The sequence below is a fragment of the Vipera berus genome, assembly GCF_964194415.1.
Source record: "Vipera berus genome assembly, chromosome: 2".
NCBI classification, from domain to species: Eukaryota; Metazoa; Chordata; class Lepidosauria; order Squamata; family Viperidae; genus Vipera; species Vipera berus.
This window is the reverse complement of record NC_138203.1, coordinates 166,142,102-166,168,910: the sequence shown is the minus strand read 5'-3', so window position 1 is coordinate 166,168,910 and position 26,809 is coordinate 166,142,102. Positions and strand designations below refer to the sequence as shown.

The 26,809-nt window shown below is 38.3% G+C and overlaps 1 protein-coding gene across 5 annotated transcripts in view; it reads right to left on the bottom strand.

Moving 5' to 3' along the window:
* The window catches only part of SLC16A3 (solute carrier family 16 member 3), a 39,241-nt gene extending 27,681 nt beyond the window's left edge, over positions 1-11,560 (bottom strand). For 3 of the 5 annotated variants that reach the window (XR_014025113.1, XM_081317662.1, XM_081317661.1), the window contains exons 1-3: positions 11,540-11,558; positions 5,680-5,838; positions 1,003-1,245 (exon numbers count right to left, since the gene is read on the bottom strand). Coding sequence is in view for 4 of the 5 variants with exons in the window: in XM_081317662.1 (XP_081173788.1) it covers positions 1,003-1,225 (223 nt within the window). In the remaining variant the exon portion in view is untranslated. Of the gene's footprint in view, positions 1-1,002; positions 1,246-5,679; positions 5,839-11,539 lie in introns of all 5 variants that reach the window. The other 2 variants (XM_081317660.1, XM_081317663.1) reach the window with 2 other exon arrangements.
* Between the last annotated feature and the right edge of the window lie 15,249 nt (positions 11,561-26,809).

Here is a 26,809-nt window from a genome sequence, read left to right as displayed (position 1 = left end):
AGTTCTTGACATACGACCAGAATTAGGACCAGGATTTCCAACGCTAAGCAAGGCAGTTGTTAATCGAGTTGCGTGCAATTTTATAACCACTTTTGCCACAGTTCTTAAACAAATCACTGCAGTTGTTAAGTCAATCATGCAGTCAAATTTTGATTATATGATCAGGGATGTGCAATGGTGATAAGTGTGAGGACCGGTTGTAAATCAGTTTTTTCAATGCAATTACAATTTTAAGTAGTCACTGAATGTTTTTAAGTCAAGGACTACCTGTATGCAGCATCAACAAACATATGCAGGTAGTCCTCAACTTACAACAGTTCATTTAGTGATTGTTCAAAGTTATAACAGCACTGGAAAAAGTGATTTATGATCATTTTTTTCATTTATGACTTGCAGCAACCCCATGGTTATGTGATTTACATTCAGCTGTTTGAAAACTGACACATTTATGACTATGCAATGTCTAGGGTCATGAGATCACCTTTTGCAATCTTCTGACAAGCAAAGTCAATAGGGAACAACTGAACAAATATGGCCAGAAAAGTTGTAAAATGGGGCAAAACTCACTTAACAAATTTCTCCTTAGCAACATAAATTCTGGGCTCAATTGTGGTCATAAACTGAGGACTACCTGTACCTTGCAAATTTCTTTACAATCTACTAAGTAGAGAATCAGATAATAATAATTATAATAATATAATTATATAATAATAATATAATTAAATAATAATCATAATAATTCATAATTACCATATTAAAAGTATTGCTGATAATAGATCAGTTTCAATAACATTAAATATATCTGTTTCTGAGGTTTCATTAGTTTCACATTTTCTGTAATCTCTTCTGCATGGCAATTGGTGAGGCCTTGTTAACTCATATCGTAATTGTTAACCTACCTAAAGTTTTCTAATGTTGGGCAATTTTTATTAGAATCATTACAATTTAGAGATCAATGTTTCTGTCAAAATGAGATGTGTCTATGATTTCCTAGCTGCTTACCTGTTCCGTAAAGCATAGCCAACAAAATAGAGGAAATCCATGCTGTGTCACTATATCCAACATGAAACTCTCGGATAAGTTCCTTGAAGAAGACACTCATGGCTTTCGGGAAGGCATAGGAGAATCCAGTGATGACAAAGCCCCCAAAGAGTACAGCCCAGCCCCAGCCACCATCTGGGGCTTTAACTCCAGATGGACTATCATCAATCGCCACAGCTCCCATGATGAGATTTTATGAGTTTCCTAAGACATAATTTGTAGAAATTAAAATTATATAGTGCATCAGGAAAAAAGACAATATTACGCAGTTAAAACTATACTTTGTACAGTAGACTACATAAAAAGAATTTATCATAGAAAGTCAATTAGCTTTTTCTTAGCCAGAAGGCTCATAACTATACATCTGTCCAGTTATCACACAGGCTTTTTAAAATCATATACATTTGTACAGCTTTGGTACATGAAGCATAGTGCAGAAACAGGGAGACACGTTCTACACAAGATTTGCATATCAAAATCACGAAATATAGATAAGACAACAAATGTTGCAAGAATTTTCTTTAAAAATAGAGTGATACAGAATGTATCTAATTCATGATTCGCATTTTATTAGTTTTAAATATATATATACAGTGGTACCTTGCTACTCATCTGCTTTGAAATTCATTGAATTTGGTTCCCAATGCATTTTGACAGGAAAATTTTGTCCTGGTATTCATTGTTTGTTTGGTACTCAATGCGCAAGTTAGAACTTATAGTTGTCAGCTGCCTTGTGACTATGTTATTCCTTATGGGAAAAATTTGTTTGGTACTCATCGCATCTCCTAGAACCAATTAATAATGAGTACCAAGGTACCACTCTGTGTGTGTGTGTGTGTGTGTGTGTGTGTGTGTGTAGTGTATGTATATTTAACAGATGTGTATATATGTGAGACTGAGATATTTCTCTGCTTATTAAAATTAAAATTTTAGTTAGATTAATAATTGGAAATCCCCAGCCTGAAAAGAGCCACTGGCTTATTGGTCACAGGTCCAAGCATCAGTTCCTAGAATCTCAAGTTTAAAGTACCAGATGAATAAGAGGGACCTTTGTTTCCTTGGTCATTTACTTTCTTTTCTGAGACACAGAACAGACATTCTCAATTCAAAGAATCATGCACTACATGGCTGGAGACTTTACCTGCTAGGAAGCGTGTTCTCCATTGTATAGAAGCTGCTAGTCAAGAAAGGATGCATGCAGCTTCTTACAAATATTTTGATTATCACCACATATATTGTTCCTGTAGTTTGATTTTGGCAATCAATATTTTATCCAAAACAGGAACAAAGTCAGAGGTGGAGACAACTTGCAGTCTAGACAGCTGAGGACTTAATATGTTATTATTCAGAGTCTGCTCTGTGACATTTAGGCTTCACCCTGAACCACTTAGAAAGAAAAATTTCACATTGAAGCTCCAGAAATAAATTTGGCAAAGCCTACTAAAGCTGATCTATTGCTGTACACTGCCCTTTCAAAAGAAAAATACTAATATACTTTTCCTTCACCATCTCTGAAACACCGCTAAGTGATTCAGCAATAAGAATTATACAGAAATGTGCCTAAATCACATAAAAGTGGGATGTGAAGCAAACATTGAAGCAACTACTGGCATATAAAGGGCCTGCCTCAGGGGTGTCAAACTCACAACGTCATGTGATGTGTTACGACGTATCACTACTTTTTACCCATTGCTGGCAAAGGGGTGGGTGCGGTTTCAGTGTGATGCATCCGGCCCAGGCAGTTTGACACCCCTAGCCTACCTGAAGAAAGTGGTAATTGACTCAACATGGCTAAGAGGCTTTGAGCTATCTCTTGCAAAATACACAAACAGCAAGCCACTTTCAACAATCTGAAAATATTCATAAGCAGACATTCTACGTAATTTAGTATGTTTTTAATCTCATCTTTTTCTCAGAAAATTGAAGGTACTGTACCCTTTTTCGGTTGAATTGGCAGACCGACAAAAACAGCGTCACAGCATTATTCTGCAAGCCAATCTCTTTTTCTACATTCACTGGAACATTTCCAAAGGGATGGACCTTATGGTGCAAGGCTGCTTTTATCAACCCAATGAAAGCAATGAGATCTTGTAATTGCCATTACTCATCCCAATAGAAGCCTTATCTCTGAGTGTGAATCTGAGCCTGGATTCCCAGGTTCTTAGCTCCCATTTGAATCAGTATCACAGTGGCTTTTTCACAATTATTTAAAATGGTAGAAATATCTAATAAAAGGAGGAGGAGGAGGCTGCCCTTGCCCTGTGGATTAGCATTCCTTTGGAAGTCATATAGCTGCATTCCTGCTGGTTTTCAGAAAAGCCACAACAACCTAGCTTTTCCACCAAGCACCAAGGCAGAGTGATTTGTAACCCAGTTTGATTGTTCCCCAACAGTCTCGTGTATCTGTTTCGTATACTACATTTCTGTTTTTAATCTTAACTTGCTTCTTATTTACTAGGGAGAATTGCTTCATCAATTGAGGAACTGACTGATGAATACATAAATAGTCACCTTCTAACCAAAGTCCCCTTTCCCCTACAAAAGGCCTCATATTTCTGTTAAGTAAAAAGGTAAAGTTTCCCCCGCACATGCATGCTAGTCGTTTCCAACTCTAGGGGCCGGTGCTCATCTCTGTTTCAAAGCCAAAGAGCCAGCGCTTGTCTGAGGACGTCTCCGTGGTCATGTGGCCTGCATGACTAGATGCCAAAGGCGCACGGAACGCTGTTACCTTCCCACCGTAGTGGTCCCTATTTTTCTACTTGCATTTTTACGTGCTTTTGAACTGCTAGGTTGGCAGAAGCTGGGACGAGTAACAGGCGCTCACTCTGTTATGCGGTACTCGGGATTCGACCCGCCAAACTGCCAACCTTCTGATCGACAAGCTCAGCGTCCTAACCCACTGAGCCACCGCGTCCCTTCTTCTGTTAAGTACCTGGGAATAATTTTATTGTGTGAACAAGTGATGCAGTACATAAGGGGTCTTCATACCTGGCCCTTTTATGACTTGTTGACTTCAGCTCCCAGAATTCCTCAGCCAGCATCCCTGGTTGAGGAATTCTGGGAGTTGAAGTCCACAAGTTATAAAAGGGCCAAGTTTGAAGACCCCTACATTACATCCTTCCTTTCATTCTGCAAGCTGTTAAGCCAGGGGTGTCAAGCTCGCAACGTCACATGACATGTCGCAACATATCGTGACTTTTTTGCCATTGCCGGCAATGGGGTGGGCACAATTTCGCTATGATGCATCCAGCCTGTGGCCGGTAGTTTGACAACCCGGTGTTAAGCAATATACAAAGTCTCCCCTTCCTGCAAAAGGTCATTTCCTGAGTGCATTTCTAGGTCTATGAATTTGTATTTCAAAGCTCTGAATTCACTTTGGTGTTTTTACCAACAAAGGTAATCTTAAGTTCATCTCTTTACAACCCAACAGAATGTATTGCTCTAATCTATCTAGCATCTGCCTGCCAATTGGCAAAAGTAGGACAATTAAAGCTATCAAAAGGCTAATAAATGATTATATTAAGTCCCTTTTCATGGTATAAGGAGTTGAACAATGCTCTAATAAATAAGCAAACATCTATGCCAGGGGTATCAAACTGCTGTTGCCGGCAATGGGGAAAAGGCTCCAATAAGTCACATGACACTGCGAGTTTGACATGTCTGATCTATGCCATACCTGAGCTCTTGGCTTTATTAAGACAAGTCTGTCTCAGACAAGAGAACTTGCAGGTTCCCCAGGAAAAAAAAAACAACAAGCTCTGGCTTTTCCACATGTACCCTATGCCTAATTAAGTTGTTAGTGACCAATCATCAGTTAGCTGTGGTTTTACTGACACCTGTATTATTTTAATTTATTAATACATTATTTTTTTCTTATTTATTACTGTTTATTGTTGTATTGCTGTATTTTAAACTATCTGTAAATTGCCTAAAATGCCTCTGGGTTGAGGCAGGAATAAAATAAAGAAAATGAATAAATAAAAAATGTATTTCCAATAGTTGTAGCCTTAATATCTCTTTCAACATTAATCTAATAGGGTTTAATCTTTACAGCAAAAATGAAAGTACTGACTGATATTGATAGGTTCCCCAGGAAACTGTCCCTTGGTCTACCTGATATTTCCAGAAAAGATCTACCGAGCACAAGTAAAGGCACTTCGTAAGTCATAGTGAACTTTATGAAAATGCTCTCCCCCTTGTAAAAAAACATGCATTTCATTGGAGGGCCCCAGCTGTTTTTGTTCCCATGGGAACATACATATCCATCCAGGCAGAAAGCTGCTGTCAGCCAGCTGTTCATTCCTAACCTGCAGCCATTCTACTTATGCCAACTCCAGAAGATATCCCATTAGTAGATTGCACACAGAATACTCGATATTCGTGATCGGATTAATTATCTACTTGTGATAAGCCTCCTTTGAAAATCATATACATAAAATGTCATGACTTTGAAACTACCATGATTCTGATATATTGTCCCACATGAAATGATTTAAGGCAGTTCCTTCATCCAGACATTCTGTCATCTGATCGTCTATTTCTCTGTCTATAAAAGGCCCAGCACTCTAGAAATCCCATGGAATTTAATTTAGACTTCTGCTATTATAAGATGATCTGCAGAGAAAGGCAGACCTTTACCTTTAAAATTGTAAGAGTTAAGTTGGAAGGGGGCATTTCCACCACTGTTCATGGGGTTTGGACATTGGTTTGATCTTTGTTGCTCTTCTTCACAAAAGCCATTTTAATTTGCCCAATTCTTTCTTCAATTTCATGTCCATACTTGAGGTGGGATCTGACCTATGCAAAGTGAAGGGGAATTTTTATTTTCTGTGATTTGGAAGTTTCTCTTTGTACAGTTTAAAATTGCACTTACCTTTTTTTACAGACACATTACACTGCTGATTAATATTCAGACTTTACTATACAATGCAATGCAATGTTTCTCTTGGACTACCTGTTTACAGCTGGCCAGTGGGGAGAAGTAAACAGATTTACCACAGAAGGCATCCCTCAGGCAGTCTTGGTGCTACAAAAGTGGGATTCCAGTAAAAAAGATTTCCACTGTTCACTTCTCCATGCATATAATATTTCAGTCTATTTAATTTAAATCATTGAATGGGGGCAGACCAACAATTTATACAAGGCTACTTGATGAGTACCTGAAATTGAAGGTGATGACAGGTGCTAACTGCAAAAGGCATATTGCAGTTTCATTGATTTCTAGCTTATTCAAGTTCCATTGATTTCTAGCTTATTCTAGGGCTCAGAGCAGAATACTAGTTGTAACTCTGGAATTCGCTAATCAGATTCTAAACTCACCTTTTTCCTCTATCTGTGCACATAAATACGTTCCTACATCTAAAACCTTGAATCATTTGTAAGACCCCTGTCATCACCTTCCTCTAGCAATTTACCTGTACTATCCCCCAGCTATCCCTGCTGAGTTACTTATTCATCTGGCCTGTCACTAGATCTGCACATTGGTGATTGGATAACATTTACAAATCTAGTGAGGAAAGGAAGCCAGGGCAAGGCAAGCATTGGCCAATGGAGATGAAAATATCACACTAAGATAGTTTCTCGCTACCTGAAGAATGGATGAAAGCATTATGCTATTGTTGCCACAACATTTCCAGGACGTGAAACAGAACTGACTCTGGCTCCAGCCGCCTCATTTGTTGCTATGATTTTGTGCACCAAAACATTCAGTGACCGGCCGGCTCACCTACTTTTGGCTTTAAGAAAGGGCCAAGCCACTTGTGCTGCCATTTCCCTGAGCCCAGAACCCCCCCTCCAAACGCGCAGGTATAACAAAAGGGAGGGATGGCTGCCACAAAAAAGGACGTGCCAGATGTGTGGTTGCCCCCGGGCTCTGTTCTGGGCCCAGTGCTCTTCAACATCTTCATCAGTGATTTGGATGAGGGGATAGATGGGGAACTCATCAAATTCGCAGACGACACCAAGCTGGCAGGAACGGCCAGCAATCCAGAAGACAGGCTTAAGATACAGGAGAATCTGGACAGACTTGAACACTAGGAGCTATCTAACAAAATGAAATTCAATGGTGAAAAAAGTAAGGTTCTACATTTAGGCGAGAAAAATCAAATGTACAGGTATAGTATACAGTCAGGTCCAGAAATATTGGGACATCGACACAATTCTAACATCTTTGGCTCTATACACCACCACAATGGATTTGGAAGGAAACAAACACAATGTGCTTTAACTGCAGACTGTCAGCTTTAATTTGAGGGTATTTACATCCAACTCAGGTGAACGGTGTAGGAATTACAACAGTTTGCATATGCGCCTCCCACTTGGTAAGGGACCAATAGTAATGGGACAGAATAATAATCATAAATCAAACTTCACCTTTTTAATACTTGGTTGCAAATCCATTGCAGACAATCACAGCCTGAAGTCTGGAACGCATAGATATCACCAGACGCTGGGTTTCATCCCTGGTGATGCTCTGCCAGGCCTCTACTGCAACTATCTTCAGTTCCTGCTTGTTCTTGGGGCATTTTCCCTTCAGTTTTGTCTTCAGCAAGTGAAATGCATGCTCAATGGGATTCAGGTCAGGTGATTGACTTGGCCATTGCATAACATTCCACTTCTGTCTCTTCATAAACTCTTTGGTTGCTTTTGTAGTATGCTTTGGGTCATTGTCCATCTGCACTGTGAAGTGCCATCCAATGAGTTCTGCAGCATTTGGCTGAATGTGAGCAGATAATATTGCCCGAAACACATCAGACTTCATCCTGCTGCTTTTGTCAGCAGTCACATCATCAATAAATACAAGAGAACCAGTTCCATTGGCAGCCATACATGCCCACGCCATGACACTACCACCACCATGTTTCACTGATGAGGTGGTATGCTTAGGATCATGTTAGCAGTTAGCAGTTCCTTTCCTTCTCCATAGTCTTCTCTTCCCATCACTCTGGTACAAGTTGATCTTGGTCTCATCTGTCCATAGGATGTTGTTCCAGAACTGTGAAGGCTTTTTTAGATGTCATTTGGCAAACTCTAATCTGGCCTTCCTGTTTTTGAGGCTCACCAATGGTTTACATCTTGTGGTGAACCCTCTGTATTCACTCTGGTGAAGTCTTCTCTTGATTGTTGACTTTGACACACATACACCTACCTCCTGGAGAGTGTTCTTGATCTGGCCAACTGTTGTGAAGGGTGTTTTCTTCACCAGGGAAAGAATTCTTCGGTCATCCACCACAGTTGTTTTCCATGGTCTCCCGGGTCTTTTGGTGTTGCTGAGCTCACTGGTGCATTCCTTCTTTTTGAGAATGTTCCAAACAGTTGTTTTGGCCACGCCTAATGTTCTTGCTATCTCTCTGATGGGTTTGTTTTGTTTCTTCAGCCTAATGATGGCTTCCTTCACTGATAGTGACGGCTCTTTGGATCTCATCTTGAGAGTTGACAGCAACAGATTCCAAAGGCAAATAGCACACTTGAAATGAACTCTGGGCCTTTTATCTGCACATTGTAATTGGGGTAATGACGGAATATCACACACCTGGCCATGGAACAGCTGAGAAGCCAATTGTCCCATTACTATTGGTCCCTTACCAAGTGGGAGGCACAGATGCAAACTGTTGTAATTCCTACACCGTTCACCCGAGTTGGATGTAAATACCCTCAAATTAAAGCTGACAGTCTGCAGTTAAAGCACATTGTGTTTGTTTCCTTCCAAATCCATTGTGGTGGTGTATAGAGCCAAAGATGTTAGAATTGTGTCGATGTCCCAATATTTCTGGACCTGACTGTAGGTGGTACCTTGCTCATAGTAGTAACTGTGAGAGGGATCTTGGAGTCCTAGTGGACAATCACTTAAATATGAGCCAGCAGTGTGCTGCAGCTGCCAAAAAAGTCAACACACTTCTAGGCTGCATTAAGAGAGACAGAATCAAGATCACATGAAGTGTTAATAACACTTTACAATGCCTTGGTAAGGCCACACTTGCAATACTGCATCCAGTTTTGGTCACCACAATGTAAAAAAGATGTTGAGACTCTAGAAAGAGTACGGAGAACAGCAACAAAGATAAGATACTGGAGGTTAAAACATAAGGAAAGGTTGCTGGAATTGGGTAAATCTAGTTTAATGAAGAGAAGGACGAGGGATGACATGATAGCAGTGTTCCAGTATCTCAGGGGTTGCCACAAAGAAGAGGGAGTCAAACTATTCTCCAAAACTCTTGAAAGCAGGGCAAGAAGCAGAGGATGGAAACTAATCAAAGAGGGAAGCAACCTAGAACTAAGGAGAAATTGCCTGACAATTAGAACAATTAACCAGGGCAACAACTTGCCTCCAGAAGTTGTGAATGCTCCAACACTGGAAGTTTTTAAGAGACTGGACAGCCATTTGTCTGAAATGGTATAGGGTTTCCTGCCTGAGCAAGGGGTGGGACTAGGAGACCTCCAAGGTCCCTTCCAAATTATTATTGTTATCATTATAAAACTTTTATTCAGTCAATTGAACACTCAAATTGACTGGTATTAATGGTTGACACGGGTTGCTGCCAGCATCCTAGGTTGTTGTTGTTGTTATTGATCACACAGTCAGCCAGAGATTCAGACTGGATTTGGCATTTTTGTCTACCTATCGAGTCCTTACCAAGGACCTGGGATAGGCAGATGTAGTTGCTTGAAGGTATTATAGATATCGTGGCAGGACGGAAGCAGTTCCTAGTAAGGCCGCCTTCTGTAATTGACTAATGGCGAATTTGTCAATGCAAATGGTGTTCAAGTGGTGCTCCAGTTGTTTTGGCACTGCACCCAAGGCGCCTATTACTATTATTATTGTTGATGATGATGATGATGATCGGTTCCTTCCCCCCACCCCCCTTTGTCCTGATTATACACGCGCTCGCCCGTGCTGGAGCCAGGGAATCCTTTAGGCCAGGGGTCTTCAAACTTGGCCCTTTTATGACTTGTGGACTTCAACTCCCAGAATTCCTCAGCCAGCTGGCTGAGGAATTCTGGGAGTTGAAGTCCACAAGTCATAAAAGGGCCAAGTTTGAAGACCCCTGCTTTAGGCTTACAGCGGAGACAAAAGAAAAGCGAACTGCGGCCCGCCCTCTCCTGGCCAAGCTCCGCCCTAAGGACAAGCAAGCGCAGATGTAGTAACCCTTTGCAGGCAAAAACTCCAAATCCCAAACCTACACGCGTTAGCGCGTTGAGGGTGGAAGCTAGCTGGAAAAGATGCGGGAAGAGTAACATTTCAGCCGGATTGGGGAAGTTACGTTTCAAGAAACAAGGAAGCAAAAAGAAATAAATGAAAGCCACTGACTGCAGCCATCGTTTGCAGGGGTATGGTATTTTAGAGTCCCGTCTTCGGGACGCCCTCCCTGCACTCCGAAATTCACAAGAAAGGGATGTCCCGCTCTCTCGCTCTCCCTCAAGTATCTCCGGAGAGCAGTTAAGAAACGGAACTAATGAGACCCTTCACAGAACTTCGTCCGGCAGTTTCCCGCAGATGCCTTACTGCTCCAATAGGCAGACTCTCGCGCCTTTGGTTATATCTAGCTGATGGTTCAGCCAACCGCTGTAGAGGCCCTTTGAACTTAGCAATTGCTCCGGTTGTAACGAGAGAGAGGAAACCAGCCCATTGTAACAAAAGCTACCTCAGGGCCACAAGGGAGATAGGAGCTAAACTCGTCCCTGAAGAGTAGGGGAGGGTCAGTTCGCCAGGGCGGAAGGCCTTTTGGAAAGGACAGCCTAAGAGTGTCCCAAATCCGAAGTTCAGAACCCTTCTAGCTGGAAGTGTGCCCGCTTCGTACAATCGGCGGCTATCCCATAATTTCATTTGCCTTTCTATAAGAAGATCCCTTGGTGGTTTGTAATCTCCCTTAAATGACCGAGATTTCTGACTTTCCTCTGTTTAAAAGCAACAAGATATCTTCCCCAATCTAAATGATACTGCTAGAATTAAGAAAATTCAAGAGAAATGAGAGCTGCTTTACTAGAAGGGCTGGAAAAGAAACTTTTAAGCTCAGATTTCTTTCACTGTAAAATTTAAATATTTTTTTTGCACTAGGCTTGAATTTACAACCTAGTGACACAAAAAACAAGAGACCCAGTTAGCCTCAAATCTGCCCAGCTCTAGACATAACAAAAAAATATCACATTTTTTATGTACATTATTTGGATATAAAATCTACCTGTGCCAGAAAAAAAACACAATATATTGTTTTCCTTTCCTATCATAATTATAAAACACACTACAATCTTAAAAACATTCTTAGTATGCTTTCTTCACATGCAAACACTACTTTGTAAGCAGAAAATAATCTATAATGTATAAATGAAAAGGGGTCCCTATCCTTTGACCCCGTTCCATGTATTTAATCACAATCAGAGACTAGAAATTGTTGCACCATTCAGAATGGTCACCAATACAGGTTACTCCACAATGTTCATACAACTCTTATCCTACTTTATATGCACATATAAATAACCATTGTATAATCATTTAAGTTACCTTTCTCCTCAAAGAGCAGGCTCCAAAAGTTTGTTTATGCTCCTAATAGTTGCCTTAGAAATCAAGAAAGAAACAATAGGGATGGATGAGGCATACAGTCAATGTTGACTCAGTTGTGGGTGTTTCAGGGGTGTGCTTGACCCTGTCACCCTATGTACTTTATCCATAAATCACAAGAACTGTGCAGACATAGTCTTTCCAAAGATGGAAATACTCTTTGCCTATTTGTCCCGTACAGTAGTTGTAATATGCAAATATGTTCCTCAACAGAAACAATTCACCTTCTTCTTTCTGCTTACTCTTGGAAACAAAGACTTATACTTTTTAATGTTCGAATAGCATACTATAATGTTAGAAATTATAGCACTTGTGTAGAATTCTATTCAATATTACATGGAATTCAAAGGTTATAATTATTACTTTTTTACATAGTATAAATTAAAAATTCAAGAAAGGAAATTATCAGAAATATATTAAAAAGCCAAGCACAATTTGTGGTCATTAAATGGATGATAGTAGTTTTTTTGGCAATAAAACCATTTTCAAGTCATTTGTGAACATTTTCAATGTTTTAAACTAGTCTGCAGCTGTGGGATTTCCTGAATGTCTCCCATCCAAGTATTAACCAGGCTCAATCCTGTTTGCCTATTTCAAGATCAGCCCATGTTCTCTAAATGTTGCTTCCTATTTGGGTTCAGTATTTTTTAAAAAAATAAAAATAAAAAGTAAAGTGGCCAATTAAGGATGAAGATTTGGGGCAAAGTGGAATCATTCAATATTGAGAACATTAATTAACCCATGTTTTTGAACAGGGTAGTGAGAGAAAAAGTCCACCTGAGCACCATCTATGATTTCTTGAAAGCTGAAGCTTCTCAGTAGGTTAAGAGTCAGAAAGGGATACAACTTGTTTGTAACTTTCCTGTACCACTTAAGAGACATGTCAAAAGAGAGGAATTTTCTCTTCATTATGCTTATTTAACATAAACCCTACTTTCCAACATATAGCAAAGGACACAATTTGCACACATATGGATTGGAGTTAACAGCCAACATACTCTCACTTCCGATCCCTTTCCTCTTCCCAAGAGAAACTATGCAAATGCACACATCAAAGAATCACACCGCCCCAAATATGCTACCCACTTTGGTACCTGAGATAGATGCCCCCTCCTCCCCCAAGTGATTCCTCCTGTGCTCACAGAAGGAGTATAGCAGTAAACATTGCATGCCCTTTAATGGCACCCCAAATCGGAGGCTTGAAAGGCAGCCCTGAAATCTTTAGAGTTATAAAGTAAAGCAGGAAAAAGTTTCAGGTTTTTAATGGTTCCTTTTACAAATTGGACGGTAATATCTATAAGCTTTATGCTTCTGGCCCTATTAGGAGATACAGGAACACTGCAACATACTGCTGTAAGTCCCTATTTATTCTACTGAGAATAAATGCTTCCAAAGAGGATCTAAATTCATCAACCAAATTTGCTTTCTTGCACGTTCCTGGATTTCCTCTCACTTAAAACATTTCTGCCTTTTATTTTCTCACACCTTTTAGAACTGTCTTCTAAAGTAGATTAAGTTCTGAGGTGCCCTTGCAAATCCCAGGCCTTTCAACCAAAGGTTTCCATCAGCAGGGAGGAATAGTGAATCTTCTCATCCTTCTAAGCTTCTGTGCACAATCAATAACCTTTTAGGAGAAGTTACAAAAAGAAAGAACATCTTCCTATGTAAAAGGGTTTAGCAAGACAGACATAGTAAAAAAGTCTTCTTGAGGAAGAAAATTTTATTGCAGAAATGTTCAATGTATACAATATAGACGTAGTATTTTGTTAGGATTACCATGATTACTTTAATTGCAGAGTTAAAATAAACTCCAAGCAATTTGTTAAAAACATTAGCACTCATTGTCTGTAATACTGCTAAATAAAGACAACAGGAAATTCTGAAATGGAGAGAGCAGGATATTCATATGCAGGGAATTTGCACGCGTCTTCAAACTTGGCCCTTTTATCACTCGTGGACTTCAACTCCCAGAATTCCTCAGGCAGCATGCCTGGCTGTGGAATTCTGGGAGCTGAAGTCCACAAGTCATAAAAGGGCCAAGTCTGAAGACCCCTGCTCGCTCTATCTATCTGTCTATCCATCCATCCATCCATCCAATCCCGCCAAAGTAGTGTATACAAGGATAGGAAGTTAGTTCTCACCCTTGCAAGTCTCTTGCAAGGCAAACAATTGCATAATGTTTCTGTTACTGCTCTCCCCAAATTCTCCAAGCAGGCAGATCTTCCAGGGGCTGAATATAGTTCTGCTTTGTGCAGGAATGAGCAACCATCTTTTGCTGGCTGAGAGCCACATTTTTTGTGTACATGTGACTGGGAGATACAGGGAGTAGGGCAAGGATACTGTGATAATATGCAAATTGATGGACCAAGTGGGCCAACCCCACCCTTCAACCTGGACTTCAGGCTTCTTTAGAATGTGAAATACAAAACTGAGAGGGAAGGTTGTGATTATGATTTATGCACATATTTGTACTGGGGTCTTCTGATCAAAGTCTAGTGCATCACAATAGCCTTTCCTTTAGCTTGACATTGGGTACTGTTTTAGCTGACATTATCTTGACAGCTTTATTCTTAGTTCATATATTTCATTTTTCTGACCAACAGAATAAGCTTCTATTCTATTAGCAGAATTCAAACGGAAGTCTTTTTGAGAAGAAAGACATTTGATTTTTTAGGACACAGCTCACCAAAACATTCAACTCTGCCACTTCTATCATTTAAGCAGAAATTGTTTCCTTTCTGATACTGCATAGTTTGTAGCGGTGTTGCTGCTTTTTTAATATTCCACTTCTCCTTTGAAGCAAGCCAATGGTTCCCCTGTCATCTTGTCTTCTCTGCTTTCACTGGTCCTGCTCTCTAACAACTTCCCTCTACTCAAACCATTGCAGGAAATGTAGGAATTTCAACACAAATACCAAAGAAAATGCTATAAAAGACAAACTGTATCCAAAGGATGGAGGGGATGAAATACATGGACAGACAGATGGATAATATTGCCATTCTAAATCTGCAAAAAGCATTTAAAAATGTATACACTGTAATAAAAATTTCCTGTTCTAAAAAAAAGTTTTCTCAGTGATAGTGTCATTTTTTAAAATATTCTCCCCAGTGGCAGGGATCCCAATCAACATTTTATTGGCACCAAACAAAAGGACTATGATAATGCATTCCGGAGATAGTGACTCATCTAATAGGTTCCCAGCTTAGCTGATAAAGAAAATATCTTTTGATAGTCTATGTATTGATAATGCATATGACAGACAGGAAGCACACAACACTAGAGGATGTGTTGAAAGTTGATGTGAAGCAAGAATAAAGGTGAACCAAATTTCCTGTTTCTTGTTATGCAGAAAGGCAGTGTCTATCAGAATTAACAGATATAGGGAGAGAGTGATGAGGGCATAAACAAATATGAACTTACCAAAATCAGGAATTACCATGGAATGTTAATGATCAGTAAGTCAGTGTTACATTTTGGCATATATAAAAACCCTTTGCAACTCTGGAGTTTCAGTCTATAGTAAACTTGCAGTCTGGGGTCTAAATATTTTAATTCTAATTTATTTCTGATCAGTTCTAATTAAGGGAATGGGAGAACAGCCTAATTACAAGTGTGTTATCTGTGTTTTCAGAATAATTAATCCACATAGAAACTGGCTGGAACTAGAACCACAGTATGTGACGTTTCACCACAGTACTATGTGTACTGTGTACCCCTGTGTACACTGTGTGTAACACCACCCCCCACCTTGCTGAAGGGCTTCAGTATGAAATGCAGAGTCTAGCCCACTATAAGAGTTTTCGTATCAAGAGTTCACCCCAGGAGTCATGGCGACACGGATGAAAGAAACCAGAGCTCTGGTTTCCTAGTCCGATTTCACTTCATCTGGAGACCCAAACAGGTCAGAAAGTCGCCCTGGAGAGGCAATGAGGAAGGGAAACCTTGGGAGTTCAGAGCCAATGGGAGTTTACGTTTACGTTTACGTTTATTTGATTTCTATACCGCCCTTCTCCCTAGGGACTCAGGGCGGTTCACAGGGCATATATAAAAATAACGGTACAAAAGTTAAAAGGAAATTAAATCAATGCCCAGTTAAAAACAAGAATACAATACAAAAACACCAAATTTAAAACCCATAATCCCCCATCAGGCCAGACCCGCTAATTCAAATAAGTGGGTCTTCAACCCGCGACGGAAGGTTCGGAGGTCTGATGTCGTCCGGAGCTCCACCGGCAGTTGGTTCCATAATGCCGGAGCGCCCACAGAGAAGGCCCTCCCCCTGGGGGCCACCAGTCGGCATTCCCTGACCGGAGGCACCCTGAGGAGGCCCTCTCTGTGGGAACGCACAGGGCGGAGGGGAGTTGACGCCGGCAGCAGGTGGTTGGCCCAAATGGACCAAGGAAACTCTTCAAACAGGCGGGAGAAAGGCTGCCAGCAAGTACGCAGACAGCCCAAGCCACAGACAGCCGGGGAAGAAGTGAAGAGCCGTGGCAGCACCGCCAAACAGCTGACTGTCAACAACGTGTTTGATCTGGGTGAGATTCTTCTTTGTTTTTCTTCCCTATGGACTTTTAAAATATAATTCCCTGAACTGGATAACTTTTAAAAGTAAAAACCTCCAGGAATTCTTGGGAAGAAGAGAGTTAAAAGCAGTGAGAAATCTGGAATGGGGGAATGTAATTAAGGAATATAAAAAATATGCAGAAAAGATTCAAGACTGATTGAAAAGGGAAAAAATGAAAATCTTTTGTTGGCTAATTTTTTTGATTTGGGAAGATTTTTTTACTTTGTTGTGAAAGAGCATTTTAAATAAAAGTTTTACTACTGGATAGAGACACTATAACTAATGAGGAGATCTAGTAGTGAAGGAAGATAATACAATAATACAGAAAAAATCAGAAGAATGAGGACCTTAAAACAACACCTGTGCTAAACAAAGAACATCCTGTGTTTCTACAAAAGAAAAAACAAAGATTTTTTTAACTACATCTTTCAACTTTAGACATAACTATTATAGAAACCGTTTAGAGACAGTTTCTTTTCTTTTTTCTGTTTTTCTTTAATATTTTTGAACTCACAGAAATATTTGGATTAGATTTATGCAGTTGGTGTTTTTTATTTTGCTGGATTACAGCTTAAAGTAGTTGGCTTTTTAAAAACAAAACAAAAAACTTGGATTAGCCTAAAACAGTTGGCTCCCTTTAAAACTTGGATTATAGCTTAAAATAGTTGGCTCCTTTTTAAAGTTGGATTTTAGCCTAAAACAACTGGCTCTTTTTAAAGTTGGATTATAGCCTAAAGAAGTTGGGTTTTTTTTCCTCTTCTCCCTGTGGATTTACAAAATTTGCCTGAACAATGAGTGTACCAAATCTCACTAAAATTACAAAAAAACCAACTCCTTCTGCACCCTCTTCTGGAACATCCAGTCCAGCAAGTCAGGGATCTATTGAAGCAATGTTACAAAGAGAGAAGGCAAACAACCTCCAAAAAGAGATGCATGCGACCTTACAATTAATGCAAGAAATGATGCAGAAGAATCATCAAGAAACAAAAAACAACCTTGATAAGCTAAACAAACAAATGTTCGACATAAAGACAGAATTTGAGGTTCACCAACAAATGATCCTTAAAAATGAACAAAAAATTCAGAAGGTGGAAGATCAATCAGAAGATACTGAGAAAAACATTGAAGCACTAATGACAGAGAAGGAAAGATTAGAACAAGCAAACCAAAACTATACAGAGCGGTCGCTGCTTTGGAAATGGAGAAGGCAGTACACTATTTGAGATTTCAGAACATACCCGAAGATAAAGAGGAAAATATAGCAGAGGTGATTATTAATCTATTATCAGAGGCCCTAGAAATGGAAAGACCGGAGATGCAGCAAGAAGTAGATGAAATATTTAGAATGAATTCAAGAAATGCAAGGAAACACAAATTGCCCAGAGAGCTCCATGTAAGATTTATAAAGAAAACAATGAGGGATGAGATATTAAGATGAGTTAGAGATGATCCATTACAAGATAAAGAAGTAGTAGTGCTGAAACAGATTCCCAAAAGAATAAGGGATACTCAAAGACAATATCATTTCTTGACAACAAAGCTGATTGCAAAAGGAGTAAATTTTAGATGGCTGATGCCAAAAGGGATTTTAATCAACTGGAATAACACAAGATATCGTTCGGACTCAATGTGGAAGGCAGAAGATTTTGATGAACGATATAGAGCAGGGCTTTTCAACCTTTTCATCCATTGTACCACTTTTAGGATATGGCAACATCCGAGTACCACCTAGCCTAGCAAGGTGTCAAAAACTTGATAACCATCAGGATTCAACTTTTGTCTTTGTGTGTTGGAAAAATATCTTCTGAAGTGTAGTCAAAAAGATATGTGTATTTCCAAATACTTTGATACTTTGCTTTCTCTTCCTAAAGCAACTTCTTTCCTTGTAACAGAAGGCTGTTAACTATGTAGAGCTGCTGAGATATCAACCTCTGGATTTTATTGCACAATAATGTTTCTGGGTGTACGCACATTTGATGATTTTTGTGTCATTAGTTACCTATCACAGATTTCTGAAGTGTATTCTTTAAATTATAAAGCATTTCTGGGAGAAAGAACACAATATCAACAAGGGGATGGAAAAAGCCAGAAACAGACAGAACAAACAATAGAGGAAACAATTACACAGGTGGAAGAGGAAAATGAGAAGATGAATCAAGAAGATGAGGGAATAGTAAAAGAGCAGAGGATTACGAGATCAACAAGACCTAAATATAAGTAAACCAAATGAAGAAGAAAAATGGTCTTCTTTCCACCTGGCCCGTAACTGAGTATATTGAAACCAATTTTGAACAACCTTCTCTTCTCGCAAGAGGCTATATGATTTCAAACACCAAACATTTCTTTCCAAACTGAGAATCTCCTTGTATGTAAAGAAGACCAGAAAAGTGGATTTACAATGACTGATGAAAATTTGATAAAGCAAATCAGGAATCAGGGACCAGCACATATCAAACGGATATATCTTGCATTGATAGAGATTGACTCAGAAACAGAGCTTGTTAAGGATTGTATGATAAAATGGGCCCAAAATATCCAGGAAGTTATCACAATGGACACGTGGGAAAAGATTTGGGTGAGGAACGTAAAATTTACACAAGCTCAAAATTTAAGAGAGAATTTTTACAAAATGTTTTATAGATGGCATTTAGATCCCAAAAAGCTTGCAAGTATGTATCCGAATTATCAGCCTAAATGTTGGAGGTGCGGTGATGAAGATGCAACATATTTTCATATATGGTGGACTTGTAAAAAGGTTAAGGCTTTTTGGATAAAAGTCTGGTGGAACATGCAGAAGATTTTTAAACAGAGGATAAAGTTTTGTCCGCAATTTTTTTTGTTGGGAATAATTACAGATGCCACAGTTGTGGACACCAAGTTGATGTTGAATTTAATTACGGCAGCAAGACTTTTGATAGGCCAATACTGGAAGAAAGAGGAACTGCCGACCATAGAGGAGTGGACTTTAAAGGTTTCCGACCTGGCAGAGATGGCGAAGATTTCGGCCTATTTGAAAGATCATTCGCAAGAACGCTATATTATGGAATGGAGAAAATGGATTGATTTTATCCAGAACAAGTATAGGGTTAAGAAGTTTTATGTAGCATTTGAATAAGTCTTCCTTCGTTGTTTTTTTCTTTATTATCTTAGTTTTTTTTTTATACATATTCAATATTATTATTATTTGTTTTATCTTATATAAGCTAGAGAGTGATGGATTTTAGAGTTTATAATTGTTAGTATATGATTGTTTATGATTGCTTTTTATATATATACCTTGTATTTAGCTCTGGGAAGTCGGGGGGGGGGAGGGGGGGAGGTAGGGAGGAGGGAGGAGGGAGGGGGAAGGGGGGATTCTTGAAGGAAAACTGTATTTTAAAACTTTTCAATAAAAAAAAAAAAGAAGAAAAATGGAATTTTTTCAGTGAATATAAATGGATTGAATTCCCCATCAAAAAGGAAAAGAATTTTCAAACAACTACAGAAATTAAACATTGATATAATTTGTTTGCAAGAGACACACATAAAAAAACAACATCATAAATTTTTGGAAAATCCAAAACTTGGAAAACTTTATTATAAATCAGCTCAACTCAAAAGAGAGTAGCAGTTATATATGTCAAAGAGACAAGAGATTCCAAAATGACTTATGCAGATGAAGAAGGAAGAATATTATTGGTAAAAATATTTTTAAATCAAAAACAGATACTTTTGATAGCAATACATGCCCTAAATAATAAACAAGAAGAATTTTATCAAAACCTTCACAGAAAAATAGTAGAAATGGAATATCAAAATATATGCTTAATTGGGGATTTCAATGCAATAATAGATGGGACATTAGACTATAAAAGCAGTAAATCAGGGAAACAAGGAAGAAAAAGATTATATCTGGAGAGAAAGAAACCCAGGAAAATCACAATACACATTTTATTCTAATAGTCATAAATCTTGGTCCAGAATTGATATGATTTGGATGACGCCTGAATTAAGGGTTAAAATGCAGAGAACTGAAATAGAATTAGGTACTTGGGCAGATCATAACCCCTTAAAAATGGTGTGGAAAGGAATGCAGGAAAAATTAAGATGGACTTTGAATCAATCTATATTAAAAGAGAAAGAATTTATAGACTTAGCAACAAAAGAAATGGTATTTTTCTTCAAAGAAAATAAAAAAGAAGATACAACATTAGAAAATGTATGGGATACAGCTAAAGCATATTTTTGAGGCGTAACGATAACATACATGGCGAAAAAAAATAAGAGACGACAATGTCAGTTGTTAAGAGAAGAATTTTAAAAAATTAGAACTTGAACTACAAATAAACCCACAAAAGAAAATATTGAAAAGACAAATGGAAATAAAACATAAATTAAATTTAATAGAATCAGAAAAATTGGCACAGCAAATTAAAAGAGCAAAGCAAAACTTTTTTGAAAATATAAACAAACCAGGAAGATGGTTAGCTTATAAACTTAAAAAACAGAAGGAGAAAAAATTGATAAACAATTTAGTAGATGAAAAAGGCTGTTTACAATTTAAAAATGAAGAAATAAAAAAGATAATTAAAGAATACTATGAGAAACTATATAATAATAATAATAATAAGTTGGAAGGGACCTTGGAGGTCATCTAGTCCAACCCCCTGCTAAGGCAGGAAACCCTCTACCATTTCAGACAAATGGCTGTCCAGTCTCTTCTTAAAAACTTCCAGTGTTGGAGCATTCACCACTTCTGGAGGCAGGTTGTTCCACTGGTTAGTTGTTCTAACTGTCAGGAAGTTTCTCCTTAGTTCTAGGTTGCTTCTCTCCTTGACTAGTTTCCATCCGTTGCTTCTTGCCCTGCTTTCAGGTGCTTTGGAGAATAGCTTGACTCCCTCTTCTTTGTGGCAACCCCTGAGATATTGGAACACTGCTATCATGTCACCCCTCACCCTTCTCTTCATTAAACTGCACATACCCAATTCCAGCAACCGTTCCCTATATGTTTTAGCCTCCAGTCCCCCAATCATCTTTGTTGCTCTTCTCTGTACTCTTTCTAGAGTCTCAACATCTTTTTCACATCGTGGTGACCAAAACTGGATGCAGTATTCCAGGTGTGGCCTTACCAAGGCATTGTAAAGTGGTATTAGTACTTCACGTGATCTTGATTCTATCCCTCTGTTAATGCAGCCTAGCACTGTGTTGGCTTTTTTGGCAGCTGCAGCACACTGCAGTCCACTAGGACTCCAAGATCTCTCTCACAGTTACTGCTATCGAGCAAGGTACCACCTATACTATACCTGTGCATTTGATTTTTCCTGCCTAAATGTAGAACCTTACTTTTTTCACAATATGAAAGTGGGAGAAAGTGACTCAATATATGGAAGAAAATAATTTACCAAAAATTCCAAAAAACTTTAAGACTATGTTAAATGAAAAAATAACAATGATGGAATTGACAGAGGCAATGAAAAGACAAAAAAATAAAAAACACTGGGACCAGATGGACTCCCGGCAGAGTTTTATAAATGTTTACAAGATATATTAAGTTCACCATTGAAAAATGTATGTAATTAACTTCTATTGGAAGCAAAACTCCCAAATACATGGACGGAAGCTAATGTTACTTTGATACCCAAAGAGGTCTCAGATCTGACCCATATCAAAAACTATAGACCGATATAATGTGGACTATAAAATCTTCACTTCAATAATAGCTGAGGCTGAAAAGATTTTTTGACTGAATTTATATACCCAGATCAAAATGGATTTTTGCCAAAGAGACAAATAAAAAAATAATTTGAGGGTAATACTAGATACATTGGAATATTATGAACTTCATCCAGGGAAACAACTAGCACTAGTATTTTTAGACGCCCAAAAGGCATTTGATAATGTTCCTTGGCAATTTATGATTCAACAATTAAAACAATGGACTTTGGTCCAAACTTTATAAATACGATTCAGACAATATATCAGAAACAATCAGCAAATGTAATTGTAAATGGGGATTACACAGAGAATTTTGATATACAAAAAGGCACAAGACAAGGATGTCCATTATCCCCATTGCTATTTATCTTAACTTTGGAAGTTTTAAATAGAAACATTAGGCAAGATCCAGAAATTAAAGGATTGAAAATAAAAGGTGAAACCTACAAACTGCAAGCATTTGCAGATGATTTGGTATTCATTCTAAAGGAAACTTTAGAGACATTCCTAAACTGTTGGAAAAGATAGAACAATTTGGAGAGATAGCAGGATTAAAGATAAATAGAGAAAAAACTAAAGTGATAGTTAAAAATTTTACAGATAAACAAAAAAAGCAATTATCAGAAAAAATAGAAAAGGTCAAATATTTGGGAATATATTTGACAGCAAGATGTTCAACAATAAAAGAAGATAGTTACATTAAATTGTTAAACCAAATAAAGATTTGGAAAAATGGAAGAATCTTCAACTGTCAATGTTAGGAAGAATTGCTACGGTGAAAATGAATATATTACGAAAAATATTTTTATGTCAAACAATACCTATAAAACTGGAGGAAAAATTCTTTGAAGATTTAAACTCTCTAATTTAAAAATTTATCTGGCAAGGAAAGAAAACTAGAATTAAATTGAAAATGTTACAAGAAGCCAAGGGAAATGGAGGCTTTGGCTTGCCAGATTGGGTTTTATATTATCAAACATCAGTGTTAACATGGATAAAAGAATGGATAACTCCTAAAAATAAAAGACTGCTGTATCTGGAGGGGCATGACCGGCAACTTGGTTGGCATGCTTTTCTATGGTACGGGAAAAATAAAATACATACCGTATTTTCCGGCGTATAAGACTACTTTTTAACCCATGAAAATCTTCTTAAAAGTCAGGGGTCGTCTTATACGCCGGGTGCTGGAAATTTAGGGACAGGGCTGGCTGGAAAACCTGGAGCGGATCTCCCATTTAGTCTGCGCAGGGAAAGCGGGACCAATTGGAGAAGACGCTGCAGTCTGTGATTTTTTACAGGCTGGGGTCTGGGCATCTTTCCTTCTAAAGTTGAAGAGCAGCTGTAGCATATCCCAACTTGAAAGGCAGGTGGGGAAGGCAGCAGCCAGAGCAGCGGCTTAGCTCTAAGGACACATTTGACTCAGGAACTGGGCGGGCTGGCTGGAAAACCTGGAGCGGATCTCCCATTTGGTCTTTTTTTTTAAAAAATCCCATTTATATCCTGCCCTTCTCCGAAGACTCAGGGTGGCTTACAATTTAAAGCACAAATCAATGTGCTTAGCAATAGCCTTCATTCTGTGTATATGCCTGTTTATTAGGGCTTTCACACACACCCCCAAGCAGCATTATTACAAAGTCAGCTTATTGCCCCCAACAATCTGGGTCCTCATTTTACCTACCTCGGAAGGATGGAAAGCTGAGTCAACCTTGAGCCTGGTGGGATGCGAACCTGCACTAATTGCAGGCAGCTGGTGTTACTTAAGGCTCTGCGCAGGGAAAGCTTTAGAGTGAATTAGGAAAAGTGAAAAAGTGAATTAGGAAAATAGGGAACAGTTGCTGGAATTGGGTATGTGTAGTTTAATGAAGAGAAGGGTGAGGGGGTGACATGATAGCAGTGATCCAATATCTCAGGGGCTGCCACAAAGCAGAGGGAGCCAAGCTATTCTCCAAAGCACCTGAAAGCAGGACAAGAAGCAATGGATGGAAACTAGTCAAGGAGAGAAGCAACCTAGAACTAAGGAGAAACTTCCTGACAAGTTAGAACAATTAACCAGTGGAACAACCTGCCTCCAGAAGTGGTGAATGCTCCAACACTGGAAGTTTTTAAGAAGAGACTGGACAGCCATTTGTCTGAAATGGTATAGGGTTTCCTGCCTTAGCAGGGGGTTGGACTAGATGACCTCCAAGGTCCCCTCCAACTACTTATTATTATTATTATTATTATTATTATTATTATTATTATTATTATTATTATTATTATTATTATTATATTATAGTTTAATCTACTTGCACTGTTTTATGTTTACATGTTTGATGACAAACAGCCTTATGTTTATAAGTGACAGTTTTCCTACTAAGCACTTGCATGTCATAAGCATTTGAATTAAAATTACCATATTAAAATCAAATCTGATGTTTTTTAATTTTTCTTTGGTGTGCGTTGGAAGAGGGGTAGTCTTATACGGCGAGTATAGCCCAAACCCTATAATTTAACAGGAAATGTAGGGGGTCGTCTTATACGCCCAGTCGTCTTATACGCCGGAAAATACGGTAAATACTTCCAAAAGCACTACATTAGAAATGCATTATTATTAAGATACATATATGGTTGGAAAAGATGACTAAAAACAGATTTTAAACCAGAACTGTTTTTGTTAGGAATATTAGGAGTTAATTATGAGGAGAGCAAATATTTAATATTACATATATTAACAGCAGCGAGAATTATATTTGCTCAGTATTGGAAAAATGAAAATTTACCAACTGAAGTACTAATCAAGAAAATTTTAGAATGTGCAGAAATGGATAAATTGACTTTAGAGATTAAAGAGAAGGAAGTTCAGTTTACTTTAGAACATGGGATAACTTCTATCAATGGCTAGGAAAACGAATTAGGGAGAAAGGAATATGATATATTACTTTGAATACATACTAGTAAGAAGAATGTTACGGATTGATTAATATTATCTATGATAATCATACTACTGTTATCTACCACTATACTAATTATTATTAGTTAAAAATATGTATCTAGACAATATTCTGTTTGCTAAATATATTTTTTTAATCCCATTTATATCCCGCCCTTCTCCGAAGACTCAGGGCGGCTTACAATCTAAGAAGCACAAATCAATGTGCTTAGCAACAGCCTTCATTCTATGTATATGCCTGCTTATTAGGGCTTTCGGCCCCCCAAGCGGCATTTTTACAAAGTCAGCTTATTGCCCCCAACAATCTGGGTCCTCATTTTACCTACCTCAGAAGGATGGAAGGCTGAGTCAACCTTGAGCCTGGTGGGACTTGAACCTGCACTAATTGCAGGCAGCTGGTGTTACTTAAGGAGGCATTAACCCACTGCTCCACCAAGGCTCTTTTAATAAATATTGAAAATGTTACTGGGGAATAACCCCATTGTTGACCCCAACCTTGACCCCAACCCCAGCCTAAACCCTAATCCCAATCCTGACCCCATTTTATTCCTAACCCTATAAAATCCAATAAAATTCTTTTTTAAAAAAAGAAATGCATTATTATTAACTTGGGAAAAAATAAAATGTAAAATTTATTTGAAAATTCCAGGTTGGCTTTCAACAATGGAAGCATCGTACATGCAAATCTAGTCAGTCTCGATAAAACACAGACATACAAAGATATTCTAAATTCTGAAGGGAACTTAAAATCCAGGCAAGAGATGGAAAATCAGGGCATCGATTTAACATGGTGGTCACATTTACAAATGCAAGTCAGATATCATAAAGACAGGGCTTTTTTTCTCATAGAACACTCAGAATGGAGTTCCGGCACCTTTTTTGGATGGAACCTTATAGGGTAGGCAAGGCGGGTTGTATGATGTGTGAATTCCGGCACCTTTTTCCTTTACAAAAAAAGCACTGGATAAAGATATTAAACAGTATGGATTTTACCAAGAACAGACTATGCTTGATCAGACATTATTAACTTCTGATGAAAAGTTAATCAAAAAAATGGACAATGTCTTATTAAATTTCAAAATGGAAGATGAACAAGTAAAAGAGACAATGATAGTATGGGCAAAGAATTTTGGATATAATATAGACTTAGAAAAGTGGCAAAGTTTGTGGGAAAGAAACTATAAATTGACAATGTCAGCTTTATATAAGAAAACTTATATAAAATGTTTTATAGATGGCATTTGCCACCAACAAGCTTAGCAAAAATGTTTAAAAACATGTCAGAGAAATGTTGGAAATGTAAACACAAATCAGGTACTTACTATCATATGTGGTGGACATGTGTTAAAGCATGGAGATATTGGGCAATAATCCACACTTGGTTAGAAAAAATGTTAGAGAAACACATAGACTATAAACCTGAATTTTTTTTTACTAGGTATAATGCCACAAAAACTTGATAAACAAAGTACAAATTTGATTCTACATGTGATAACAGCAGCAAGAATTATATTTGCACAATACTGGAAGAACGAAAAAATACCACCAGAAGAGGAAGTAATCAAAAAAATATTAGACTGTGCAGAAATGGACAGACTTACTTTAAAGTTGAAAGAAAAAGAAGAAACAGAATATTTTCAAACTTGGGTTGTATTTTATCAATGGTTAGAGAAAAGATTTGTTGTTGTTAGTTGCGAAGTCGTGTCCGACCCATCGCGACCCTATGGACAACGTTCCTCCAGGCTTTCCTGTCCTCTACCATCTTCTGGAGTCCATTTAAGCTCATGCCTAATGCTTCAGTACTCCATCCAGCCACCTCATTCTCTGTCATCCCCTTCTTCTCTTGCCCTCAATCTTTCCCAGCATTAGGCTCTTCTCCAGTGAGTCCTTCCTTCTCATTAGGTGGCCAAAGTATTTGAGTTTTAGCTTCAGGATCTGGCCTTCTAAAGAGCAGTCAGGGTTGATCTCCTCTAGGACTGACCGGTTTGATCGCCTTGCAGTCCAAGGGACTCGCAGGAGTCTTCTC